A 22,565-nucleotide genomic window follows, 5' to 3' on the forward strand; every position below is an offset into this window, starting at 1 on the left:
CTGGCTGATACACTTAATCTTGAAGTTGGCCACAGTGCCTGATGGACTGACAGTGCACTGTCCAACCTGGTGACTCCATGGTGGCTGGCACTACTGAAAAATGACACGTAGAACCACTGGCCCTGGAGCTGAGACAAGGTTCTGAGTGGGCCTAGACAGGGATGAGGCCGAGGCTAGGACATTATAAAAATAATAACCCAGCTTATAATAAGCCCAAGGCTTTGGGTCAGCCAGAGGTTCTGAACTAAGTGTGGGATTAACACACTGGCTGATATGTTGTTGGGTTCAATGTAAGAGCAGGAGACAGTTCTGCTGGCACTTGCTATCATTATCTGCCTTTGATTTCCCCTAGTGACTGTATAGAAAGGTGCTAAGGAAACACAGCAAGTATCTGTAAATGGGACCTGCTGCTGTGGCCCCTAATGATTCATTACTGCCTTCCACTGCTTCTTACTCTAGGAGTCAGTCCTGCATTTGTCTCTCCTCTAGGATCTCCAAGGTACTTTCGGTTAACAGCAAGTGTCTTGGGTAGCTACAGTCTCCTAACACTGCATCTTTAGTACTAAAGAGCCCTTTATAAACAATTTTTTTGTTATGTGGTTGCTGCACCTTAATTAGCACAAGCTTCCTTACCTGCCTAAAACTTAATTCCTATTTCTAGTTTCTGTTATGGATACCACATACCCTTTCTCTACTGATACCCAACCTCACCCAGCTACCAGCCCTCCAGACAGCTACGTAAAACCTCCCTAGACTTTAAAAGCTCAAGTATCATTTTATTTTCTTGACTGTTTCAGCCAAATATTCTTTTCTCTGGGCTCTAACAGTCCTTGGTGTCTATGCCTCTGACTGGACCCTTGTCAAATACTGTCTTGGTTATGCCTTCAATCTTTATGGCTATAAAGAACTGCTCTTGCTAGAATCTACACAAAAATGATGCCTTGTATTTTCTCATTTTGATTCTTATTAATAAGAAAATAAGCTCAGAGGGAAAAAGAATTGCCCAAGGTTATGTAGTTAGGTGATGGCCCAGTTATTCCTTTGATTCCCAGTAATATTTGGCTCTTGGAAGTTAGCAGTTCGCTGCTACAGAAGAGCATCTGGAAGGCTGTGCCAAAGTCTCTCTGACATTAGTTGCATCAGACGATGATTTAGACAATGATAATGACGTACAAGCACAGATTTGCATCAGTGGGGCTCCTTCTGTATCCCAGATTTTAGGTGCAGGAAGACTTTTTCTGACTCTCCACTAACATGTATTTTATACTTAGGTGGTCAAAGCCTATGAAGGTGTTGAAGATTGTTTCCATTGTCACAGCAATGAAGTTTTCTTGCACACCCATCATACCATGGCAATCTATGAGGGAAGCTTAAATTGGCAAAACAAAATGGTCTCTTCTTGGAAGGTAAAAGTCTAGATGAGATTTTAAGCAGGCCAACCACCAGATCACCAAGTTATTTAGAGTGGAGTCTTGTTGGAAAAGCAAAATCCTGGGTTGCATGTCAGATCTATCTATGGGGTAAAAATCTCCAGGAGTGGGACCTAGGACTTTGTTTTGACAGGCTGTCTAAGAGAGAGAACCTCTACAGTTCCATCTAAGTTCGTGCTCTCCACAGGGATAAGTTTTCTCTGCAGGGACTGAGTGGGTATGCAGTGGTTAACTTAAACACTGGATGGTTAGCTTAGAGGATAAGATGGTAGGATAAGACTACTCTAGAGCATGTGCTGGGTAGGGAAAAGAAATAAAGTATATAGATCAATTCCATTACCGCCAGTAGGAACTCCTAGCCACCTCCTGAACTCCAGGGCACTTGTCCACTGGTTTGTGACACGCCAGCTTGCACCATCCTGTCCCCCATCTGAAGACACAGAGATGGGGTGGTCAGCTGGGGCAGGGCAGGCAGGACCTGCAGCCCCTGGTGGGTCTAGTCTCCCAAGCCAGGTTCTCCACCCACAGAGGGCCCTGTGCCAACCAGCTCATGCACTCATCTTTATTCAGTCACCACTTGAAGCTGAGAAGAGAAGCTGATTTACAGCCTGTTCTGGCCACGTTCCTGTCGTGTTTTATTGTTTTAATTGTACATATGAGCGGCACTCAGAGAGTACTCGCTTGTATCTCTGACAGCCCCAGACACTCAATGTTTATAACAGTTACTTACAAGCAGCCAGCGGCATCCTGGCTAGGCGACTTGTTTACTGTTACCACTGATTTACTGCCCCCTCCACCCAACGATGTGGACCACTGCTCACCAGCCAGCTACAAGTAGAACTTTCCTGGAGTGGGCATGGGTGGGTTATGGTCAAGATCAAGAATGAGGCAGGAGAGGTATAGCTTGAATCCCCACAATTCCCTCCACTGTTTTCCCTTTTCTGTGCCTCTGGCTGCACACACCATTTAGAATGACTGTTCCCCATTCATTCTCAACCCCAAAGCAAAGCCCAAATCCCACTTCTTATATTACTTGCTCTGACAGTGAGCCTTGAACTTTTACAACCTTAGAGATCACAGAGTTGACAAGAGAGCTTGGAGGTCAGGTAATTCGATGCCCTAGGGTGAAAAGCCCCATGATAGAATGACTGGTAGGCTGCTCAGTATCTCTTAAAGTGGCTCCTGTCTCATACTGGGCCAAAATGCACATCCACAAGAATATTCTTTAGTAAGTGTCATAGTTATTTTATACATATAGGTCTATCTCTAGTCACCCTAACAACCCAATACAATAGGTATCACTATCCCTAGGGTACAGATGAGGAAGCTGAAAGACCGTAAGTTACATGCTCAAGATCACACAGCTAGTAAGTGTCTGATCTTGGAAGAATGACAGTTGAAGCACCTGGCATTGAGGTCCACCCTTTTTCCAGGACACTCTTGTGCCTCTGAAGATGTTACTCTGAGGGTGGGAGCAAAATGAAAGCACAATCAGGCCAACAAGATTTCCAAAGCCAACACTCCTGGGTCACCTGTACCAGAAGGCTGGCTCTCTACCCAGAACACAAATCTTGCAAGAGTGTGAGACACTGACATGTACCAATGAGGCAAGCTTCCTGCAAAGGAACAATGTTCAAATGTAAAACAGAAGGTGGTTCAGGCTTGGGGGCAACTGGTAACCAAGTCTCACCAAGCTGTGCATGCAAAGCTGCTTTCCTCCCCAGGTTGTGTTTCTTCTTCTGAGTGGGCAGAGCCCAGGCACAGCATTTCTAACACCTTCGGCTTCCTTGATTGGGTCTTCTCTCTCTCTCATACCTTATATGCTAGCATACTAAGCAGGGAACTCAAAGAATTTGCCCCTCACTCTCATTTTACATCTTATCCTTGGGTAAAATCAGTCATATCTGTTTAACTTCCCAAGCAAATGCTGATGCCTCCTACATTTTCAATCTTCTGCCAGACTGACTGCCTTACATTCCAGCCTCCTATATCCAGCTCTTTGCCCAAAGCAGAAACTGAGGTGGCATCATGGGTACCTCTCTTCAATCAATTTCTACATTGCACTCAATTCTTGATTTCCTCCTAATATTTCCCTAACATCTACTTTTCCATCCCTAAAGATCACCATTAGGAATTTCCAGAAATTTCAAGCTCATTTTGGGGAGAGGAAGACAGCTTCTTATCAAGTCTCAAAGGAGTCCATCACGCCCAAAATGTCAGGAGCTACTGCTGTTCTCTTCCCTTGTCACAATGACCTATCGAAAATGCAAATGTGAATTTAACATTCCTTGCTTAACATCCTTTATTGGCCTTCACAGTATGGCCTTAGCTCTTGGAGCTGCCTTCTAAGGGCCTTCTCAGATGTAACCTTCTCTCTCAGGCATTCTTATTCACAAAATCATGGATGATGATGTCACTGCCCTCAGCCCTCACATGTTATCAAATATTCTCTCTGCCTGGAAGCCATCTCCCTCTTTGCTTACCTGGCAATCTCTAACTTATCCTTAAGACCTAACAGAAAGCCATGGATTAAAACATTTCCTAGATTAGTCTGTCATCAGGTAGAGCTCAGCAGCACCTACACCCAGTGATGCCTACAAACTTTGTATAGTTAACCTGTGCATTTATCACTCTGTGTCTGGGTTCCCTGCTTATAAGCTTAGGAGCCTCAATGGGAACACTGGGGCAGACAACACATACTTACTTCTATATTTCCAGTGTCTGGCATAGTGCCTGACATTCAGGAAATGAATGAAACTAGTAAGCAATTACAACTGTGCAGTACTTTCCAATTCACACATCACATAATTTGGCTATTAATTTTCACAACAATACTGACAAAGCAGACAAGAGATGTGTTACTTGAGATTAGGGAAGTCTTGCCAAGATCACAAGCCTCTTTGGTACTCAGTTACCTTTGCATTGACTCTATGGTCCAATAATAAAAGAGGAATGTTGAACTTTCCTGAGCTTGCAACTTTCCTATGAATCTGTCTAGATGCCTCTGGGTAAGAGGGTTACAACTCTCCTACTCAACCCTCCACAACCATTCCCACAAGTCAGGGAACTTTACATGAAATGGTCAATTCGGTCCCAAGAGAACTATAGTGTTATTTGTCTGTTTGACCAAGGAGAATGACTCAGAGCTAGGCACAGTTAACTTGCACACAGTAGGTATTCAATAAATATGGACTGAATGGATGAAACAATGAGGCATTTGTAAATTGAAAAAAGAAAGGAAAACATGGTTAAGGAGGAGCCAAATCAAGTTGTAGGCTGGTAAGAAATGAGATGATTCCAACAGAGTTGGATAGCAGGGCACACAAAGTTGAGGCAGGCATACAATATCTCAACTGATTTCCCTGAATAGTAAGATGAGTGGCTAGAAAACCAGCATACACACACACACACACACACACACACACACACACACACACACACACACACGTCTGAAGTTAAAATGAAAGAAAAGGTGGAGAGAACGGTTGATCTTGGAAACTATAGTGAGTTTTTTTTGACGATTTCTGAAGGAAATTCAAATATGTATTTTTGGTAATGGCTCTTAAACACTTAAATGATTACTGGGTATAGTATAGGTTCCTTAAGAAAATATCAAAATAGCTAAATAACTGATCTTCCTTTATAGAAGGGTTACTGGGCAATATAAAAATTAAAAAAAGGCAAATATTAGATGTATTTTTAATTTGGCCACAAATCTTAAGATAATCTCTTACAATTTAGGATACGAATAGAGAAACAGAGTGGAATGAAGTCTGGTGGATTTACAGCTGTGAGGGTTGACCAATGCATGAAAACTGTCCTGGTCATGTGCCCAAGTAATGTGTATTTTCAGTCTTTATAAATATTTTAATCAAAGTATACAATGACAGGGATCTGATCCATCCCACATAGTGCCTAAAAATGTGCCTGGGACACAGGAGCGTGACAATATACCCAGAATAAATAACTGAATCCACAGAGAGCCTACTCACTAAATTTACAGATGATATAAAACTATCAGCCCTATCTACCTTTATTTTACAAGAGACATAATTGCCCTTTCCAGTACTTCTGGTTTTTGCCAATTTTGAATGTAGGCTAGCTAGTATGAAATAATTAAGAAGTTGTTCAAAAACCAACCAAATAAAAACAGCAATAAAGGGTGAAAAAAGAAAATAAATGATCTAGAACAGCATTTCAATCAGATCCAAGGTGTTGCTTATTATTACTTTTTTTTTAATTAAAAAAAAAAAGCTTTATTGAAGCATATTCATGCCCATTCATTAGGATACTGTCTATAGTTGCTTCTGTAGTGCAATGGTTGAGCTGAGTAGTCACAACAGACTGAATGGCCTACAAAGCTTAAAATGCTTACTTTTAGACTCTTTCTAGAAAGACTTTGCTGACTACCAACCTAGGATGTTGAATATGAGTAACTTATAAAGAATTGTTAGAAGACAAAGCTACAAACTTGAATGCAAGTGGCTGAGATCAGTATGGCAGCAGAATTGGGCTAGATGGCTTCAGAGTGCTAAGACTGTGTGAAATGAAAACATGTGCCGAGTTCTGAGGGTGATTGTGAGAGCAAGTGAGACAGCATTCAGGGGATCCTCTTCTTCCCTGGCCCTGCCTTTTCAGCAAATGCATCTTATTTTTTGGTGATAGCACCTAAACACAAGGCAGAATGAAGAGTGGTGATGCTGTGCTTGAGTGAGGTGAAAACAGCACATAAGCTGAGTCCCCACAGAACAGGCTACAAATAGAGGGCAAACCTGATAGTCTTAGGGTTCTCCCCATAAACATCAAGTGAATATGATTCCTTCAGCTCAGGGGAATACCAAGGGTATAGGTCATGGTCTGCACAGGGAATATTCTGCTGAAGAGGACAGGGAAGACAAGGGCAGATGACAATTCAAATAACCCCAGCAGAGGCCAAGATTTAGAGAACATTTCAAAGGGCAGCTAAGGGCAGGCTGCAATTATTGTCAAAGATAGTGAAGCATCTGTGGTGGATGTGGCCTGAGCAATGGAGTCTTGACAGATTCCTCACCTCAAGTATGCAGAGAGGTGGAGAGGCAGATGGAGGGCAGCCTGACACATCCCTTGGGCAGCAGTTCCTGGATGCACTGAGAAACTTGAGTTGAGAAACTTCCTCCCTTGGACAGCAACAACACCACTACTCTGGGCTAACACATATCCATGGTGGCCTAGCAGCCCTTCTCACAGCTCCCAGGACTAACTGTACAACTGCCTGCAGCTTAGTAAACTCCAGAGTCAGTATTCTGTCCCACTAAAATCAGTAGTGCTGTGTAAGTCTTCCTGGCATTACTGTCAACTCTAAAGCAGCCATTGCTTAGCTGCCCTGTGGCTGGAAACCTCAAAGGAATCTCTGCCTCTATGAGTGGTCCAGGACTGTGGACTGATGGTAGAGACAGTGAAAGGTCAAACACGGAATACTCACTCTGCATGCAGCAAAGCACCATGCTCATGTCTCAAGACCACTGTGGAAAAACCGCTCATTAAAAGGAGCAAGTGCCTGCTCAAATACCCTTCAGCAGACAGTGACCAAACCACCGGACAGATGCCACTACTCTTCTGAAGTCCAAACTCTACCCAACACAACATCCAAGAGGGGGTACTGATGTTGACCCCTATTTTACAAACACAGAGAAACAACACTATTTGTTCTGAACTTTACAGTAAGTTGAGGGGCCAGTTACAGGGACAGAAATCTATTTTGTATCTAGGAGGGGACAAAGGCATTATTCAGAACAGTGAGCAAGTTTTATAAGGCTGAGGAAACCACTGGGGTTTTTTTCTAGATCGAGGGCATGGTTAAGTATGTAGGAAACAGAAAAGGAACAAATCCACATTCTATGCAGTTTCCTCAATTATCTTACTGAAACCCACTCAACTACTCCATCCACTGATAGAAGGTGCTTTTGCAGTGAGAGAGGGAAAGAGAGGGAGCGAGAGGGAGAGAGAGGGAAAGAGAGGGAGACAGAAAGAGACAGAGGGCGAGAGAGAGGTAGGGTGAGATATAGATAGAAAGAAAGGCCTCACTTTATCAGGCCTCTATTTCATCTCCCAAGACTCTCGAAATGGCATAGTAGATAGTTTTAAGCCAGAAATACAGGATTTCCAGGCTATGACTACTGGAGACAGTGACAGAGGAAAAACATTCAGAGCAACAGGGTGGCCTAGCTTACCTTCCAAAGAATGGATTCCCTGCTCCTTAGCGGTCTTGTAAACACTGCTGAAATCATCCCCAAGGTTTGGGTCAGCTCCTGCAGCAAGCAAAACCTGCACCACACTGGAAGAAATCAGAAAAAGAACAGTCTCAAAACCAGGAAGGATTCAAAAGGTGGAGACCTGAATCTGGAAGCAGATTTGAGTACTGATTTGCTTCTGTACATGTGAGTGACAACATGGCAAATAACATGAGCTACAGGAGTAGAAAAGACAGGGTAGGACAGCAGGCTCTGAAACTCATCAGCTCAGAAGCATGGGACAGATTACTAAACACAGATCCAAGGCCCAGTCTCCACACAGTTTATTCAACAATGATCATAAAACCCCTAGAATGTTCTAAAATGGTCTGGATGTCTCTGCCCTCAGAGTTTTTAGTTTGTTTGGAAAGACAACAATTAAGCATAAAACTTCAACACTATGTGATCAAAGTTTTGATGGAAAAAAAATCATGTGTAGTAGGCAAATAAGGAAAAGTATCAAGAAAAGCCTTTGAGGAGAGTATCACCAAGATTGTAGAACACAACTCTTCAGGGCTCGCAACCCCCTGCCCATCCCTAGATCAAGCAACTATCCAAATGCAGAAATATCTTTACAGAAGACAACTGAACCAGGTGAGAGATTACAGCACAGAGGCAGAACACAGACAGGTAAGATGCACTGATAACAGTACATTATCCATGTCACATCTTTCCCAATTACAGGCAGCACAATGTGGAGACACACTCTTGATTTGGCAGAAGAAGAGAGAAATAAGTACCAGACTTTGTCTTGTGCTGAGCCTATTCTAGTGAAACCAGGACAACACCAGTAGATTTACTCAGGGCGTGCCAAGGTAGTTCCTGTAGCACTGAATTCCAGGGCTGTCCAAGGGACTCAGTGTCTGGACCTGTCCCACAGCCAAGCCAACCTTAGCAGCCTTAGGATCTGGATCAGCCCCAATAGACACAACTTAAGGTCCATGCTATCATCAGGTTTCCCACCACCATCCTTAGTCATCAGACCTGTAGATGCAGACCCAGCCTATATATGGTAGTTGTGGATAGAGGTTCCAGCCCTACCCAGTGTCAATTTAGGCCACGTATCCCTAGGCTGCAGATGAGTCAGAGCAAGCTGGCCCACAAAGTTTTATGCCTGTCCTAGCACCAGATCAGTACCCCAGAGCTCATGCACCAAGTCAGCAATCCTGGACTCGACAAGCTCCAGGCTTGTCGAATTCTAGGCCAGTCCCTGTGGTCTGATCAACAATAATCAGAGAAAAATGACTGCACCAAAAGAACACAATAAAGTATCAGGGACTAACTCTAAATGGAGACTCATGACGCACCTAAGAAGGAGTTCAAAATAATTGCTTCAAGGTAACTCAACAAACACCAAGAAACTATACAGAATAACAAAAATCAGGAAAAGAATGACTGAAACAAGACATTTAACCAAGAGAAAGAAATCACTACTTTAAAAAAAAATCAAACAAATTTGGGAGCTGAAAAATACAATGACTGAAATGAAAAATTGCAAGAGACAACATCATATCAAAAATGCTTAGGAGATAAAAGCAATGACTTCAAAGATAGGTTACTGAACAATATACAACTGGAGGAGAAAAACAGGAAAAAAGAATAAAGAAAGTTTATAGAACTTAAGAACAAAAAATATAAAATATTTTGATTCACAGAAATTCAAGAAGGAAAGACAATGAGATAAAGTTTATTTAAATAGTAGCAGATATATTTTAACTCTGGGTGGAAAAAATCCAGATAAAGGAAGATCAAAAGTCTCCCATCATATTCAATCCCAGTAACCTTCTACCAAGAAATATTATAAACAAAGTGTCAAAAATCAAAGACAAAGGCAGGCTCCTATGTAAGCAGTAAATGGAGTTCCAACTAGGCTAACAGGTTACTGAGTAAAAAGTTTAAGCCAAATGTGGGATACTGTACCCAGAAGAGTTATCCTTCAAATTCAAGACTTTCATAGACAAACAAAAGTTAAGTGAGTTCATTATCACTAGATCTATTGGTATAAAAATGAAAAAGGCTTCTTTGTTCTTTCCCTCTCTCCTCCTCTGGCCTCCCTTCCCTCTTCCCTTTTTCCTGCCCCTGCTGGAATAAACCTAAGATTAAAAAAAAAAAAAAAAAAAGAATGGAAAAAGGAGTTTTTCAAAGCTGAAAGGAAAAGATGCAAACAAGCAACACAAAAATTCACTGGTGAAAGCACCAGTCACATTTAGAATATTCTAACAGTGGCATAAATATCATATACATTTAGTATGAATGTTAAAATACTAAAAGTAATAGCCATACAACAGGGACAGGTACTGAGTGCAGTGGCTAAGATACCACTTTGGATGTCCCTAATACCCACACGAAAGGCTGAGTTCCTAGCTCCAGGTTAGGGCACAACCCAGAACTGGTTGTTAAGGGCATCTGGGGAATGACTCAGTGGATTGAAGAAGTCTGTTTCTCTCTCACCTTCCAGAAAAAAACAATAATAAAGATGCAAACTGACACTGAAAAACAAATGTAGAAAAAGAAACCCATCTCAAAACTAGCTAATTTAAACTGATCACAACTTAACTTTGAGCACATACAAAAACTAAGAGATGCTTTACATAATAAGCCTTAGTATAACCACAAAGCAAAAGCCTACAGCAGATACGTAAAGATAAAATTTAAGGGATCAAAATGAACCAATAAAGAAAAAGATCTTCTCATAAAGGAACACAGCGAAAGAGAAACAGCAAGGAACAAGATGTATAAAACTACCAGAAACAGGGTCCAGTGTTGTGGCATAGCAGGTAAATGTGGCACTGCTATGTACAGCCTATATGGACACTGCTTCAAATCTTGTCTGTTTCACTTCAGACTGAGCTCCCTGCTAATGTATCTGGGAAAGAATAGGACGACGGTCCACATTCTGGGCCTCTGCACCCATGTGGGAGACTGAAAGTTTCTGGCTGGCTTCAGACAGGCCCAGCTCCAGCAGTTGCCAACATCTGGAGAGTAGTAATGGAGGGAAGATCTCTTTTTCTCTCACCCTCTCTCTAAAACTCTTTCAAATAAATATATTTTTAAAACAAACACAAACTCAACCTGAAAGCAATGAACAGTAGTAAGTCCTTGACCATTAGTAATTACCTAGCGGAAATGGGTTGAATTATCTAGTAGAAAGACATGGTAATTGAATGGATAAAAAAACAAATTCAACTAAATGTTGCCTATAAGAAACTCACTTTGCCAGTAAGAAATACACAAACTGAAAATGAAGGCACAAAAAGGTATTTCATGCAAATGGAAACCAAGAGTAGCTATAGTTATTACATAAAATGCAATAGTACTCCAAAAAGGTAATGAAAAAATGGAGCTTGTTTTGTTGCAAAATATTTTTTTCATTCTATGCAGTTATTTCATAACATATAATTTCCATGGACTTTATATTTTTTTAAATATTTGAAAGCTAGAGTTAAATGGGGGTAGGGGGAATAGAAGAGAGACAAAGACAGAGAAATCTCCCATTACTTCACTATCCAAATAGAAGGGCCAAACTGAAGCCAGGAACTTCATCTGTGTCTCTCACATGGGGAGAAGGGAGCCAAGCATGCTGTTTCCCAGGCACATCAGTAGAGTCTAGATTAGAAGTGTAGCATCCCGTGCAGGCTGCTGGCACTGCAGATGTCAGCTTGACTACCTTTATCACAGTTGAGCCAATCCAAGGACTTTCTGATAAATCGTTGTACAAACTGACAGTTTGTACCAAGTTAAATTTCCCTTTCAATACTATTTTTCCATAAATTTTTGAAGTACTCTTGTAGCTTTTAAGTCAAAAGCTTCAAAAATGAGTCTAACAAGGTCATTACACAATTTGTTAAGAAGCAACAACAACCACAAATGTGTATGCATCTAACATCAGAACACTTAACTAAAGCAACTACAAAGATACGAAAGGAGAGAGAGGGAGGTTATAGTGCAAGCTACAATAGCACCAGGCAACCTCAACATCCTGCTTTCAAGCAAAGGACAGATTACCCAGAGAGAAAACAGTCAGGAAACACCGAACCTAAACGAAACTGTAAATCAAACGGACCAAAGAATATACACAACATGTCATCCAAAATTCTTCTCACACACACGAAACATTTCACAGATTGAATCATGTGTTAGGCCACAAAGCCTTATTAAATTTAAGATGACTTAAATCATAATTAGTATCTCTTTTTTTAAAACAGAGATATTTTTATTGGAATGGCAGACCAGATTTATACAGAGAAAGAGAGAAAGATCTTCCATCTGCTGATTTGCTCCCAAGTGGCCACAATGGCTGGAGATGAGCCAAACTAAAGCCAGGAGCCAGGAGCCTCTTCTACGTCTCCCATGTGGGTGCAGGGTGCCAAGGCTTTGGGCTGTCCTCGACTGCTTTCCCATGCCACAAGCAGGGAGCTGGGTAGAAAATGGAGCAGCCAGGACAGAAACTGGTTTCCAAATGAGATCTGGGTGCATGCAAGGTGAGGATTTAGCCACTGAGCCTTTGCACTGGACCCAACAAATTTTTTTTCCAACTAAAACTTTACAAAAATAGAAATTAGCAATGGGAGGCATTTTGGAAAATTTATAAATACGTGGAAATTAAACAAATAATGTTCCTGAACAGGTAATGGATAAATGAAGAAATTAAGAGAAATTTAAAAGTACCTTGAAACAAATGAAAATGCAATACAACATATAAAATTCATGAGATGCAGTAATTCAAAAAAATTTATAGTAATAAATGCCTTCATCAAAGATATCAAATAACCAAATTAACAACATACCTCAAGGAATCAGAAAATAAAACAAACCGAGCCCAAAGTTAAAGGGAAGGAAATACAAGATATTAGGGCAACAATAAACGAAAGATAATCTAGAAACTCATCAAGAAAAGTTAAATAAAACTAAGAGCTTGTTTCCTGAAAACAAATTTGACAGGCCTCTAGCAAGACTAAGGAAAAAAGAAGATACTCAAATAAGATCAAATATGAAAAAGGAGTACTTATATCTGTTATCATAGAAGTACAAAGGATAATTAGGTTATTAGGAATAAACTGGGTAACTCAGCAGAAATGGGTAAATCCTACACATATACAACTTACCAAGAATTGATCATGAATAAGTGAGAAAATCTGAAAAGACCAGTAATTAGCAAGGAGCTTGGCACAATAACAGAAAAATCTTTCATAAAAGAAAGCCCACAACCTCACAGCTTCACTGATAAATTCTACCAAATGCTTAAAGAATACTCCTTAAACTAATCTAAACATTTTAGTAACAGGGAATACTTCCAAACTGATTTACAAGACCAGCAATGCTATGATACTTTAGTCAGACAAGGACACGATATGAAAAGAATATACAAGCTGGGATTGGCAATGTGGCACAGTGGGTTAAGCTGTGGTTTGTGATGCCCAACACCCTATTAACAGAACCATTCACCATGATCAAGCAGGATTTCTCCCAGGGAAGCAGAATGGATTAACATAACAATAATAAAAAAACATAAATATGGTACACACTACATTACAGAATAAAGGAAAAAGTCCTATAATGACCCCAATAATGCAAGAAAGTAATGATAAAATTTAACACCATTTCATGTTTTTAAAAAAAGTCTCAACAAATTAGAGGATTGTTCATCAATACAATATGACCATAAGGATAAACATAATTAACATCACAAGCAAAAGTGAAAAATTAGGTTTTCCTCTAAGATTACAAGATAAAAATGTCCACTCTCGGGCCCAGTACAGTGGCCCAGTGGCTAGATCCTCACCTTGCACACCTGGATCCCCTGTGGGCACCACTTCCTACCCAGTTCCCTGTCTGTGGCCTGGGAAAGTAGTCGAGGACGGCCCAGAGTGTTAAGACCCTACACATGCATGTAGATTTGCCTTTCCAATAAAAATAAATCTTTTAAAAAAAAGAAAGAAAACCTGCCCACTCTTACTACTTCTATTCAACGTAATACTAAAAGTCTTAGCTACGGCAATTAGACAAAGGAAACAGAAGGCATCCAAAATGAAGGAAAGTGTTTCCATTTACAGATTACATGATTTTTTTCAACTTATTTTAATATAAATTTTGTTTTTATAATGATTACATGGTGGATCAGGGTGGAAAAGACTGAGGTTTAGGGAAAATGTAATGTACTTGTTGCTTCCAAAATTGTTATTTCCTCTTGTTGTTTTTTTGGGGAGGGAGAGACAGAGGGGGAAACCATTCATGAGTTTCTGTATGTCCCAGTACCCAGGGATGAGGAACCACCACCTCATATCAAGCCAGAGTCTCACTGCAGACATATTCCAAGGGTTCTGTCCAAGTGGTTTGGATAGTTCTGAAATGCTGCTGACTTCACCAATCTAACGATGATGTCACTACCCCAATGTCCATTGGCTCCATTCACCAAGATTTTGGGCCATCATTGTTTGTTTGGGGTAGTTGTCCAGTTAGTTCTGTTGTTGTTCTGCTATAGCACCAAATGAGCTGCCATATTCTCCTTTTACATCAGAACCTGTGTTCACTGCTCCACCTTTTTCATTAACTAGGACATGTTCTTGCAGATGAGTCCAAGGACCTGAGCCAGGCGTCCCAGGCACTGCCGGATCCCTTACCCCTGGGGCTCACGAACCCCACACCCACCTAGTAGGTGGGCCCTAGGACTTGAGCCAGGAAACTAAATCCTGCTGGATCCCCCACCCTTGGGGCTCACAAATCCAGCCCCACCACGTCCATTGGACCCCAGGATGTGAGTCAAGCTACCTCAACCCTGTCAGGTCCCCTATCTCAGGGATGAATGAAACCGGCCCCTGCTGGGCCCAGGCTGGCATGATTCGCCTCACCTCAGCATCCATAATCTTCTTGAGCAGCCTGGCCTAGTCCTGTCTGCCCCCTGTTCCAGCTCCTGCTGGTGGGTGCTGCAGCCTATCCCAGCCCAGTCCGATAGCTGTCCTGCGTCCTAATGTGAACTGGCTGGTGTTGCGGTGCAATCTGGCTACTCCTGCCCTCTGCCTTGGTTCTCAGATCTGCCAGTGGGTGTTAAGTGCTGGCCCAGATCTGACCCACTTGTATGCTGGTGGGTACTGTAATCTGGCGTTGTCTGGGATGCTCCTTGCCTTGCTTCTTGCACTCTCAGAGTCTGCATCCCAATGAAGCAGTTTCCCAAGCTCTTCCATGGAGTCTCCTCCCAGTGACAGTTCTTATGCACACCAGTGGATTGTTGGCCCACGTTAACTTTGTCCACCTCCTGCCCTGGCATGAACAGTGGCCTTGCTCAACCAGCCACACCCATTCTAGTACTTGTTGTGGTTGTTGCAGCCCAGCAATACCTGGTCTGTGCCCAGACACAGCTTTCACATAGTTCAGCAGGAGTCAAGACTTAGCCTGGCTCTCATGAGTACCAGTGGGGGCTGGAGTTAGCCCAATGTGACACTCCATAGTCTCAGTGCATACCTGTGGCAGTGCAGGCTATATTCATGTGTAGCCAAGCCTGCTGCCGCCAATCCTATTCTAGTTCTCACCAGTGGGAACTCCAACCCAGCTGGGGCGTTCCCTTAGCTCCTAAGCAAGGCCTAATCCCACCCGCAGTTCTCTGAAGTATGGCACGTTGGAAATGGGCCAGGGCAGGATGGCGCTATGCTTGCCCACAGCTACAAAATCATGGGTCAAGCAGTGGGCAGGCGCACAGAGCCCTTGTAGATGGTGATGCTGATGCCTAACCTGTGGGTTTGTGTAGAAAATAACAATAATAGATTTTGCAAACAAAAAAAAACATTGAAACATCAGTGATGTTTCTATACTTTAATCAACAATTTAAAAGAGAAATCAACAAATTACCATATTCAGAATAGTTATGAAAGAAAAACTAAGGGGTAGACTGAGCAAAGAGGAGTGAAAGATTTGTACAGTTAAAACTATAAAACACCAATAAAATAAATGAAAAGGCATCATCTGGGATTCATGGGTTGTGAGAATCCATAAAATGTTGATACTATCTAAAGTGATCTATACATTCAACATAATCCTTACCTAGATTCTTATATTTGTCACAGAAATGGAAAAATAAATCCAAAAATTTGTATGAAACCACAAAAGATCTGAAATAGCCAAAGCAATCTTGAGCAAAAGAGAATACAGCTGGAAGCATCACATTACCTGATTTCAAAATATGCTACAAAGCCATAATAATCAAAAAAGCATGGTCTGGCATGAAAACAGCCAGAGATCCACTGAACAGAACAGCGTTCAGAAAAAAAAAACATTGGTTTGTATTCAATTGAACTTCAACAAAGATGCAAAGAAGACAATAGGGAATGGACAGTCTTTTCAGTAACTGCTTCTGGGAAAAGTTAAGTATTCATATACAAAAGAATGAGATCAGACTTTCTTCTCACATTGAATACAGAAGTCAATTCCAAGTGGATTGAAGACTTAAAGGCAAGGCATAAAGATGTAAAAACTATGAGAAGAAAACATACAGGAAAAGACTTGTGACATTGTTCCGAAAATTCTTTTAGAAAGATACCCAAAGCAAAAAAAAGTGGACAAAAAGAATTACATCAAGATAAAATGCTTCTGCAAAGCGAACAATCAATTGAGCTCACAGAAAGAAAATATTTGTATAGTATTTTGAGGTTTCTAAAAAAAAAAAAATTAAAAGCAAAAACAGCACATGCACTAGTCATCCCACTGTTGAGCACACAAAGGAAATGAAATCAGTTTGTTGAAGAGATATCTGCAGATCTCCCATGTTCACGGCAGCACTTTTTACAACAACCAAGACATGGAATCAACCTATTTCCCAGCAAAGAAGACATATTATAGTGGAGTAGTATTCAGCCTTAAAAAAATAAAAGAACAAAATCTTATTATTGTGACAACATAGACAGATCTGGAGAACAGGGTCTTAAGTGAAATGAGCTAGGCATCTCCTCACATGCAGATGCTAAGAATCTTAAAACAGCAGCAGAGAGTGCGATGGTAGTTACCAAATGCTGGAGTGGTGGGGCAGCAGGTAAGGATGGCCAAAGGATATATAATTTCAATCAGAGAGGAGAAACAAAACCTAAACAGCTAATAACCATGTATTGTATTCTTGAAAACTGTTTGCTGAGAGTAGATTTTAAGCATTCTCTCCACAAGAAATATTTGTATGATGTAATGTTTGTTAATCAGTTTGATTGAGCTGTTCTGTAAATGTGCAGATATTTTAAAACATCCTATTGCCAATTAAAAAAAAAAAGGCAAGTTTCCCAGAGGAAGTGGCATTTCAGACAGGAGGGCTGGGTAGCCAGCTCTGAGAGTGGAAAGTGGGAGGACCCCCATACGCTGCAGGCACAAAGAGTGAAGAGCCGAAAGCCATGCCTGCAGGGAGCAGAGCCCTGGAGCTGAGGAAGGGGAAAAGCAGTGGCAGGTGCAACTCCATCACACATGCTTTCACCCTTCTACAAATACTGAAGATCATTTTAAAAGTTCACACTATATTGAAGTACTAAAGAATCAAAATCTCCCAAATCTATCCCCTTAATTTAAATTCCAGGAATCACCATTATTGGTTGCTTGGTATATTTCCTTCTAAATCTCTGCAAGTGTAACAATCACTCCACTAGTTCTTGAGAATGGATTTAAGAAGGCAGGACAAAGGCAGGGGTTCTCGTTTGGAGACTACCTACTCTTAGTTTACACACAGTCTGGATTAACGCTGGTATTAGTTCTCCTTTATCCCAGAAAGTTAAAAACCAGGAGAGAATAAAAAGTCTGGCCATCTAGCTGACAGGGATATGAAGCAGTATCTAAGAGAGAGGCGACACCGCTCCAAGTACCAGCTGCAAAACTCAGGACAATCTGGGCATCAAAATGAATAAAGACAATAACAGATGATAACCCATTATATTAATAAAATTACAATTATAAACTATAAAGAAAATAAGGTTTCACAAATACATGTTGAAAACAAATTAATAAGTGGGGGAGAACAAAAGCTTTTCCTTACTCAGAATGACAACTATTAATTACAGGAGTGATGAAATTCAAAAACCACCATTTTGTGTTTCACAGTGATCTTTAGGAATAACAGTATCTGGCTCAAGCTTATATGGTGGTATTAAAGAATGCAAAGTGCCTAAATCATTGTCTTGCATATAATGAGTGCTCAACTTTGCACTTGACCCTTTGGTAGAGCTAGCTATAGAAGGCCCAGAGATGCATGTGGGAAGACAGTATGGCATTTTCTTGACCCAGGTTCAAGTTAAAGCTCTATCACAAATGATTATGTGCTGTTAGACAAAATTTGACATCTTCAAGCCTCTACTTCTTTACCAGTGTAGAGAAACCCCTGATTCTTCTTTTGGAGGTCCTAAGTATACAGAACTCCACAGCACCTGCCACATAAGGAAGCTCCACAAAGTATCAGCCCTCTTCTCTTTGTCTTTCTAACCCAAGTAATAATACAAATCTGAACCATGGCAAGCACCAAATCCATATCTGGCACTCCCAGTGCATAGCACAGCTCCATGTTTAAGAAAGCTCTATTCCGCACAAGTTGACATGTTTTAAAACACAAGTGAGAAGGGTATGTTGATCTAAATTCAAAGGGACATAATTTGGTTAATCCTCAGCCACTGTGTCCAATCACCCTCCAATCACACCCCCTCCCATGGCAGGCTGTCCCTTCAGGCACTCAGTGTCACTAACTGCGCTACCTGGCCCTTTCCAGGTTCAGGAGTATTGATTCCATCTGTCCAATTTGCAGGCTGCAGGACGTGTCTAAGCAACCATGTATGCGGCCCTCAGCCCTGCAGGGCAGACAGTGGTCTGGCAGGGTGATGAGAAGAGAGTGACTGAGATGGGCTCCATGGTTGCTAACCCAATCAAATGAAATGGGCACTCACTCTACAAACTTGGAGACCAAACAGGGTAAGGACCCAAGATAGTGATTCATCCTGCAACCTTGGACATTTCCCTCACTTCTAATAAAACTCACAAAGCAGCAGCCTGACTGGGGAGTACAGATGGGACTACAGAAACCATGGCTGCTCAGAGACCAATAGGGACATCTTATCGGATGGTTAAGAGGTTTTTTGTCCAACTGCCATAAAGCATACACAAAGTCATCTAACCAAGCTCCAAAGGGGTCAGGCCTTTTCTGGAGAAGCCAGCCCTGACCAGGCTAAAAGTATGGTTCACAGGCTTTGATGACCAAAACCATCCCACAGGAAGGATGGGCTGCAACAGGGTAGAAATATGGCAGTTGGCTACACAGGTTAGAGAAAGAATGGCAAGACAGGCGAGAACAGGCTTGGCACTAGGCTAAAACCAGAGGAATGCCAAACAATGCACAGTCAAAAACAGAACCAACAGTCAGGTGCCAACCAACAGAGACAACACAAGGCAGACAGTCAAAAGCCAGGTCAGGGATCGTGAACTTAGGGATGAGATAGAAAAGTAGGATCATAAACCAAGGAACACAGATGCCAACCTCAAGTAAAAACAAGATTTGTGAAGAAGCATCCGGGAGTAGCAGTGAGGGGATTTGGGAAATGAAATTATTTTTGCCTTTTTAAAGATTTCAGCTAAAGCAGAACAAAACCCCAAAACTCAGAACTGCATTTGGAAGAAGGTGACTTAGATGAGGAGATGGCTGACTATGGAGTACTGGGCCAGCTACGAGAACAGAATCTGACAGACAAAGGCAGGCAGGCAGGCAGAGGTGAGCCACCACAGATGCCTGCAGGCTCTTCTCTGTTCTGAGGCCATGATACTGGCTGCTAAGCTGTGTTTGGGGTTTACGTATGCGTAACTTAAAATACAGCATTCTGTACTGAATGAGCTGTAGTGCAATGGCTAGCTCTTCATGAACTTAATAGATGCATCAAGGAAGGCGGAATACACCACTCCACTTCATTACGCTGTTCTCTAACAGGAAACATTTCCACTCAAAGAGCAGCCTCTCACATGGCAGACTAAGGACCATCAACAACCTGCTAGCCAGCTGAGGGTTTAGTATGAGGAATGATAAGCCTACCAATGCAGCTTAAAGGGTGCAGATACTCTCCAGAAACCCTAATCTCATTGCTAATTTATGGAAGCAAAAAGTATCTGCAGCACATGAGCTACGTGGTGCTGCCCCCTCCCCCGTACTGACTCTCAGGTATAGACCCAAACAGACCTGAGGGCACTTGGCCTCAACTCGGGTTTTAACAGAAATGTTATCAGGAAGCCCAAGGGAAAAATAGGACAAGGATATGAACAGCCAACTCCCAGAGGAGGAAACCAAATAAATAAATAAGATAAAATAAAGGATCATCATTATTTGAGAGCTCCTCGAGCTTATTTATTACTAGAGAAATGCATAGTAAGACAAGGTAACTGCTTGAAATTCAATGTACACGTAGAAGTTAGTGAGCTGCACAGTGCTGAGTACCAGGCCGAGGACATGGGGACTTGGAACTCTTCACGTGCTGTCAGGCAGGTTGGCAAGCCACTTGGAAGCCAATCTTGCAGGGCACTGTCAAAGTAACTTACACTGTGACCCAGCACTTCTGCTCATGAGGACAGGAGGGTACTGCACAAAGTTCATAGAGAATGGATTTAAAACATTCTGGTGCAAAACACTTGAAAATCACACATAGGTTTTTTTTTTCCCCCCCATAATGTGCACTTCCCACAAGTGTTCTGCAGACCCCTTTGATACTTCCCAGAGAAATCCTTATGCAGGTACACACTGGGTAACAAAGGAGACAGTTCAGGCCAACCTTCTCAGGCAAGGGGCACAATCAGATGTTTTCTGAGTGAGTGTATGAGTAAATAAAAAAGTGAGGGAGAAAGGTGGAAGACAGCTCCTGTCCTGCCCAGCTTTTTCCCACCTATAGGTCCAGACTAGGCCACAGGTTTACGCCTGGAAAACTCCCTCATCCTCTCCTGAGTACCAGCCTTTCCTGGGCTACAGGCAGTTCCCAGACAGCTAAGGAAATGAACAGGAAGGTGGCCCTTAAGTGGCAGCTCCTGGGATTCATGGAACTCCCTCTGGAGACACTGCTTATTAATTTGCTGCTCAGGCTGTAACAAGATTAGAAGTGCAGCGCATGTAGGCAGGCTGGCACACACCGGCCTCCACGAGCTGTGACTTTCAGGTGGTGCAAGTCACAGTGCACCAGGAGGCTAGTGATATTGATTAATGCTCAGGCTTTATGCTCTCCATGGCCGCAGGGGCTTGGAGTCCTTACTTTGTTTAGGGAACAGTGAGGAAGCCTGCGGTGCAAGCTGGGCCTGTGAGAAGCCAGGCGTGTGTCAGACGGCTGGCTGGCAGCTGGAGTTGGTGAAGCAAGAAGGGCAGTGAATCCCAGCTCCTGGTTGCCCCACACAATGGTGCGTTTCAGAAGCTTCCCCACCGCTGCCGCGGGCTCCTCCCCACCCCACATCTAAAGAGGGTCACTGGAGGAGCTCCCTGGGTCCAATGGAGAAGACAAAGAGTGACCTATTCTCAACCCGACACACGCACACACCTCCACGAGGGAGGAAGCGAAGAGGTCACAGTCCAGGGGCTTGGCTAACGTCAAATGAGCTGTGCTGCTTTCAGCAGCCGGGCCCCACTGGCTGGCCAGGGAAGCTGGGTGGCCTGACCAAGCGCACTGGCATGTGCTATATGTAGAGAACCCATGGCCTGGGGCAGGAGATGGGGAACCAGGGCAGGGTCAGAGTTTTCTTTGTAAATCCAGCATCCTGGGCCCAGCACGGTAGCCTAGCAGCTAAAGTCCCGCTTTGCACGCTCCAGGATCCCATAAGGGAGCTGGTTCTAATCCTGGCTGCCCTGCTTCTCATCTAGTTCCCTGCTTGTGGTCTGGGATAGTAGTAGAGGACGACCGAAAGCCTTGGGACCCTGCACCAGCACGGGAGACTTGGAAGAGGCTCTGGCCACTGTGGCCACCTGGGGAGTGAATCAACAGAAGGAAGATCTTTGTCTCTTCTCTGTATATCTGACTTTGCAATAAAACAAACAAACAATAAAAACAAAAACAGCGTCCTTTGGGAATGAATGGAAGATAAAGGGGGAAGTGCTTTCTTTGCAGAAAGTGTGCTCCAATTTCCTCAAATGAGGATAATAATCTTTGTTTACTTTAAAAGGTAAAGATTGAGAATTTGAACAAAACAGTCACAGGTTCTTAGGTACGTCACACTCACTCTCAGATCCTTACAACTTCCCCTTCTCATTTTATTGAGGACATGGAAGCTCAGGAAAATGGCACTAAATAAGCATAGGAACCAATACTCAAAGTCAGGTCTGTTTGAGTCTACACCGTATACACACTTGCCCAGACCACCCTGGCTCTCGCTCTTAGCATCCATTAGCTGTCTCACTATGCCGGTTACTGAGTCCTTACTATACAATAGGACAATGACACTTTCCCATGATGGTTAAAGCAAACCAGGCCATAATTTCTTGAGATAGACGAGGGTCAAAGTCTGTCGTGGGCTCAGAAGGGGGGGACATGAACTGAAGGAAGGCATGGTGCTTTAAACAGAAAACCAAGGAATCAAGACCATCCATTCCAGGGTTTTCAGGCAATCTAATCTCACATCCTCAGTGTAGTTCTAAATACATTTTTATGAACCTAATGTGTGATTCATATGGTTGCCAAACTGGCCCACACCTAGATCAGGTGCTGATAGGGGTTCTTACTACAGTATGGACCCAGACAAGACTCCCTAGGCAAATACTCCATTCAAAATGACAGGGCTGGTACATCATTTAAGATCTCAGGAGAAAAGAACAAGAAACACAATAATATTATTAATAGCAGCAGAGTTCTAGTGGGTACTTTGTACATCTAATGTACTGCACTAAGAAGTTTTAGCTGCATTC

General features: G+C 42.4%; 1 protein-coding gene across 5 annotated transcripts in view; it reads right to left on the reverse strand.

Annotated features, from left to right (window-relative positions):
• CLPB (caseinolytic mitochondrial matrix peptidase chaperone subunit B) overlaps window positions 1–22,565 on the reverse strand; it is a 136,689-nt gene that overhangs the window by 78,000 nt on the left and 36,124 nt on the right. For 4 of the 5 annotated variants that reach the window (XM_040964433.1, XM_040964432.1, XM_040964431.1 and 1 more), the window contains one exon: window positions 7,640–7,743. In XM_040964433.1, coding sequence (XP_040820367.1) covers window positions 7,640–7,743 — 104 coding nt within the window. Of the gene's footprint in view, window positions 1–1,770; window positions 1,861–7,639; window positions 7,744–22,565 lie in introns of all 5 variants that reach the window. The other variant, XM_040964429.1, reaches the window with a different exon arrangement.

Source organism: Ochotona curzoniae, unplaced genomic scaffold (assembly GCF_017591425.1).
Source record: "Ochotona curzoniae isolate NIBS_2020 unplaced genomic scaffold, NIBS_Ocur_1.0 scaffold_3223, whole genome shotgun sequence".
Lineage (NCBI taxonomy): Eukaryota > Metazoa > Chordata > Mammalia > Lagomorpha > Ochotonidae > Ochotona > Ochotona curzoniae.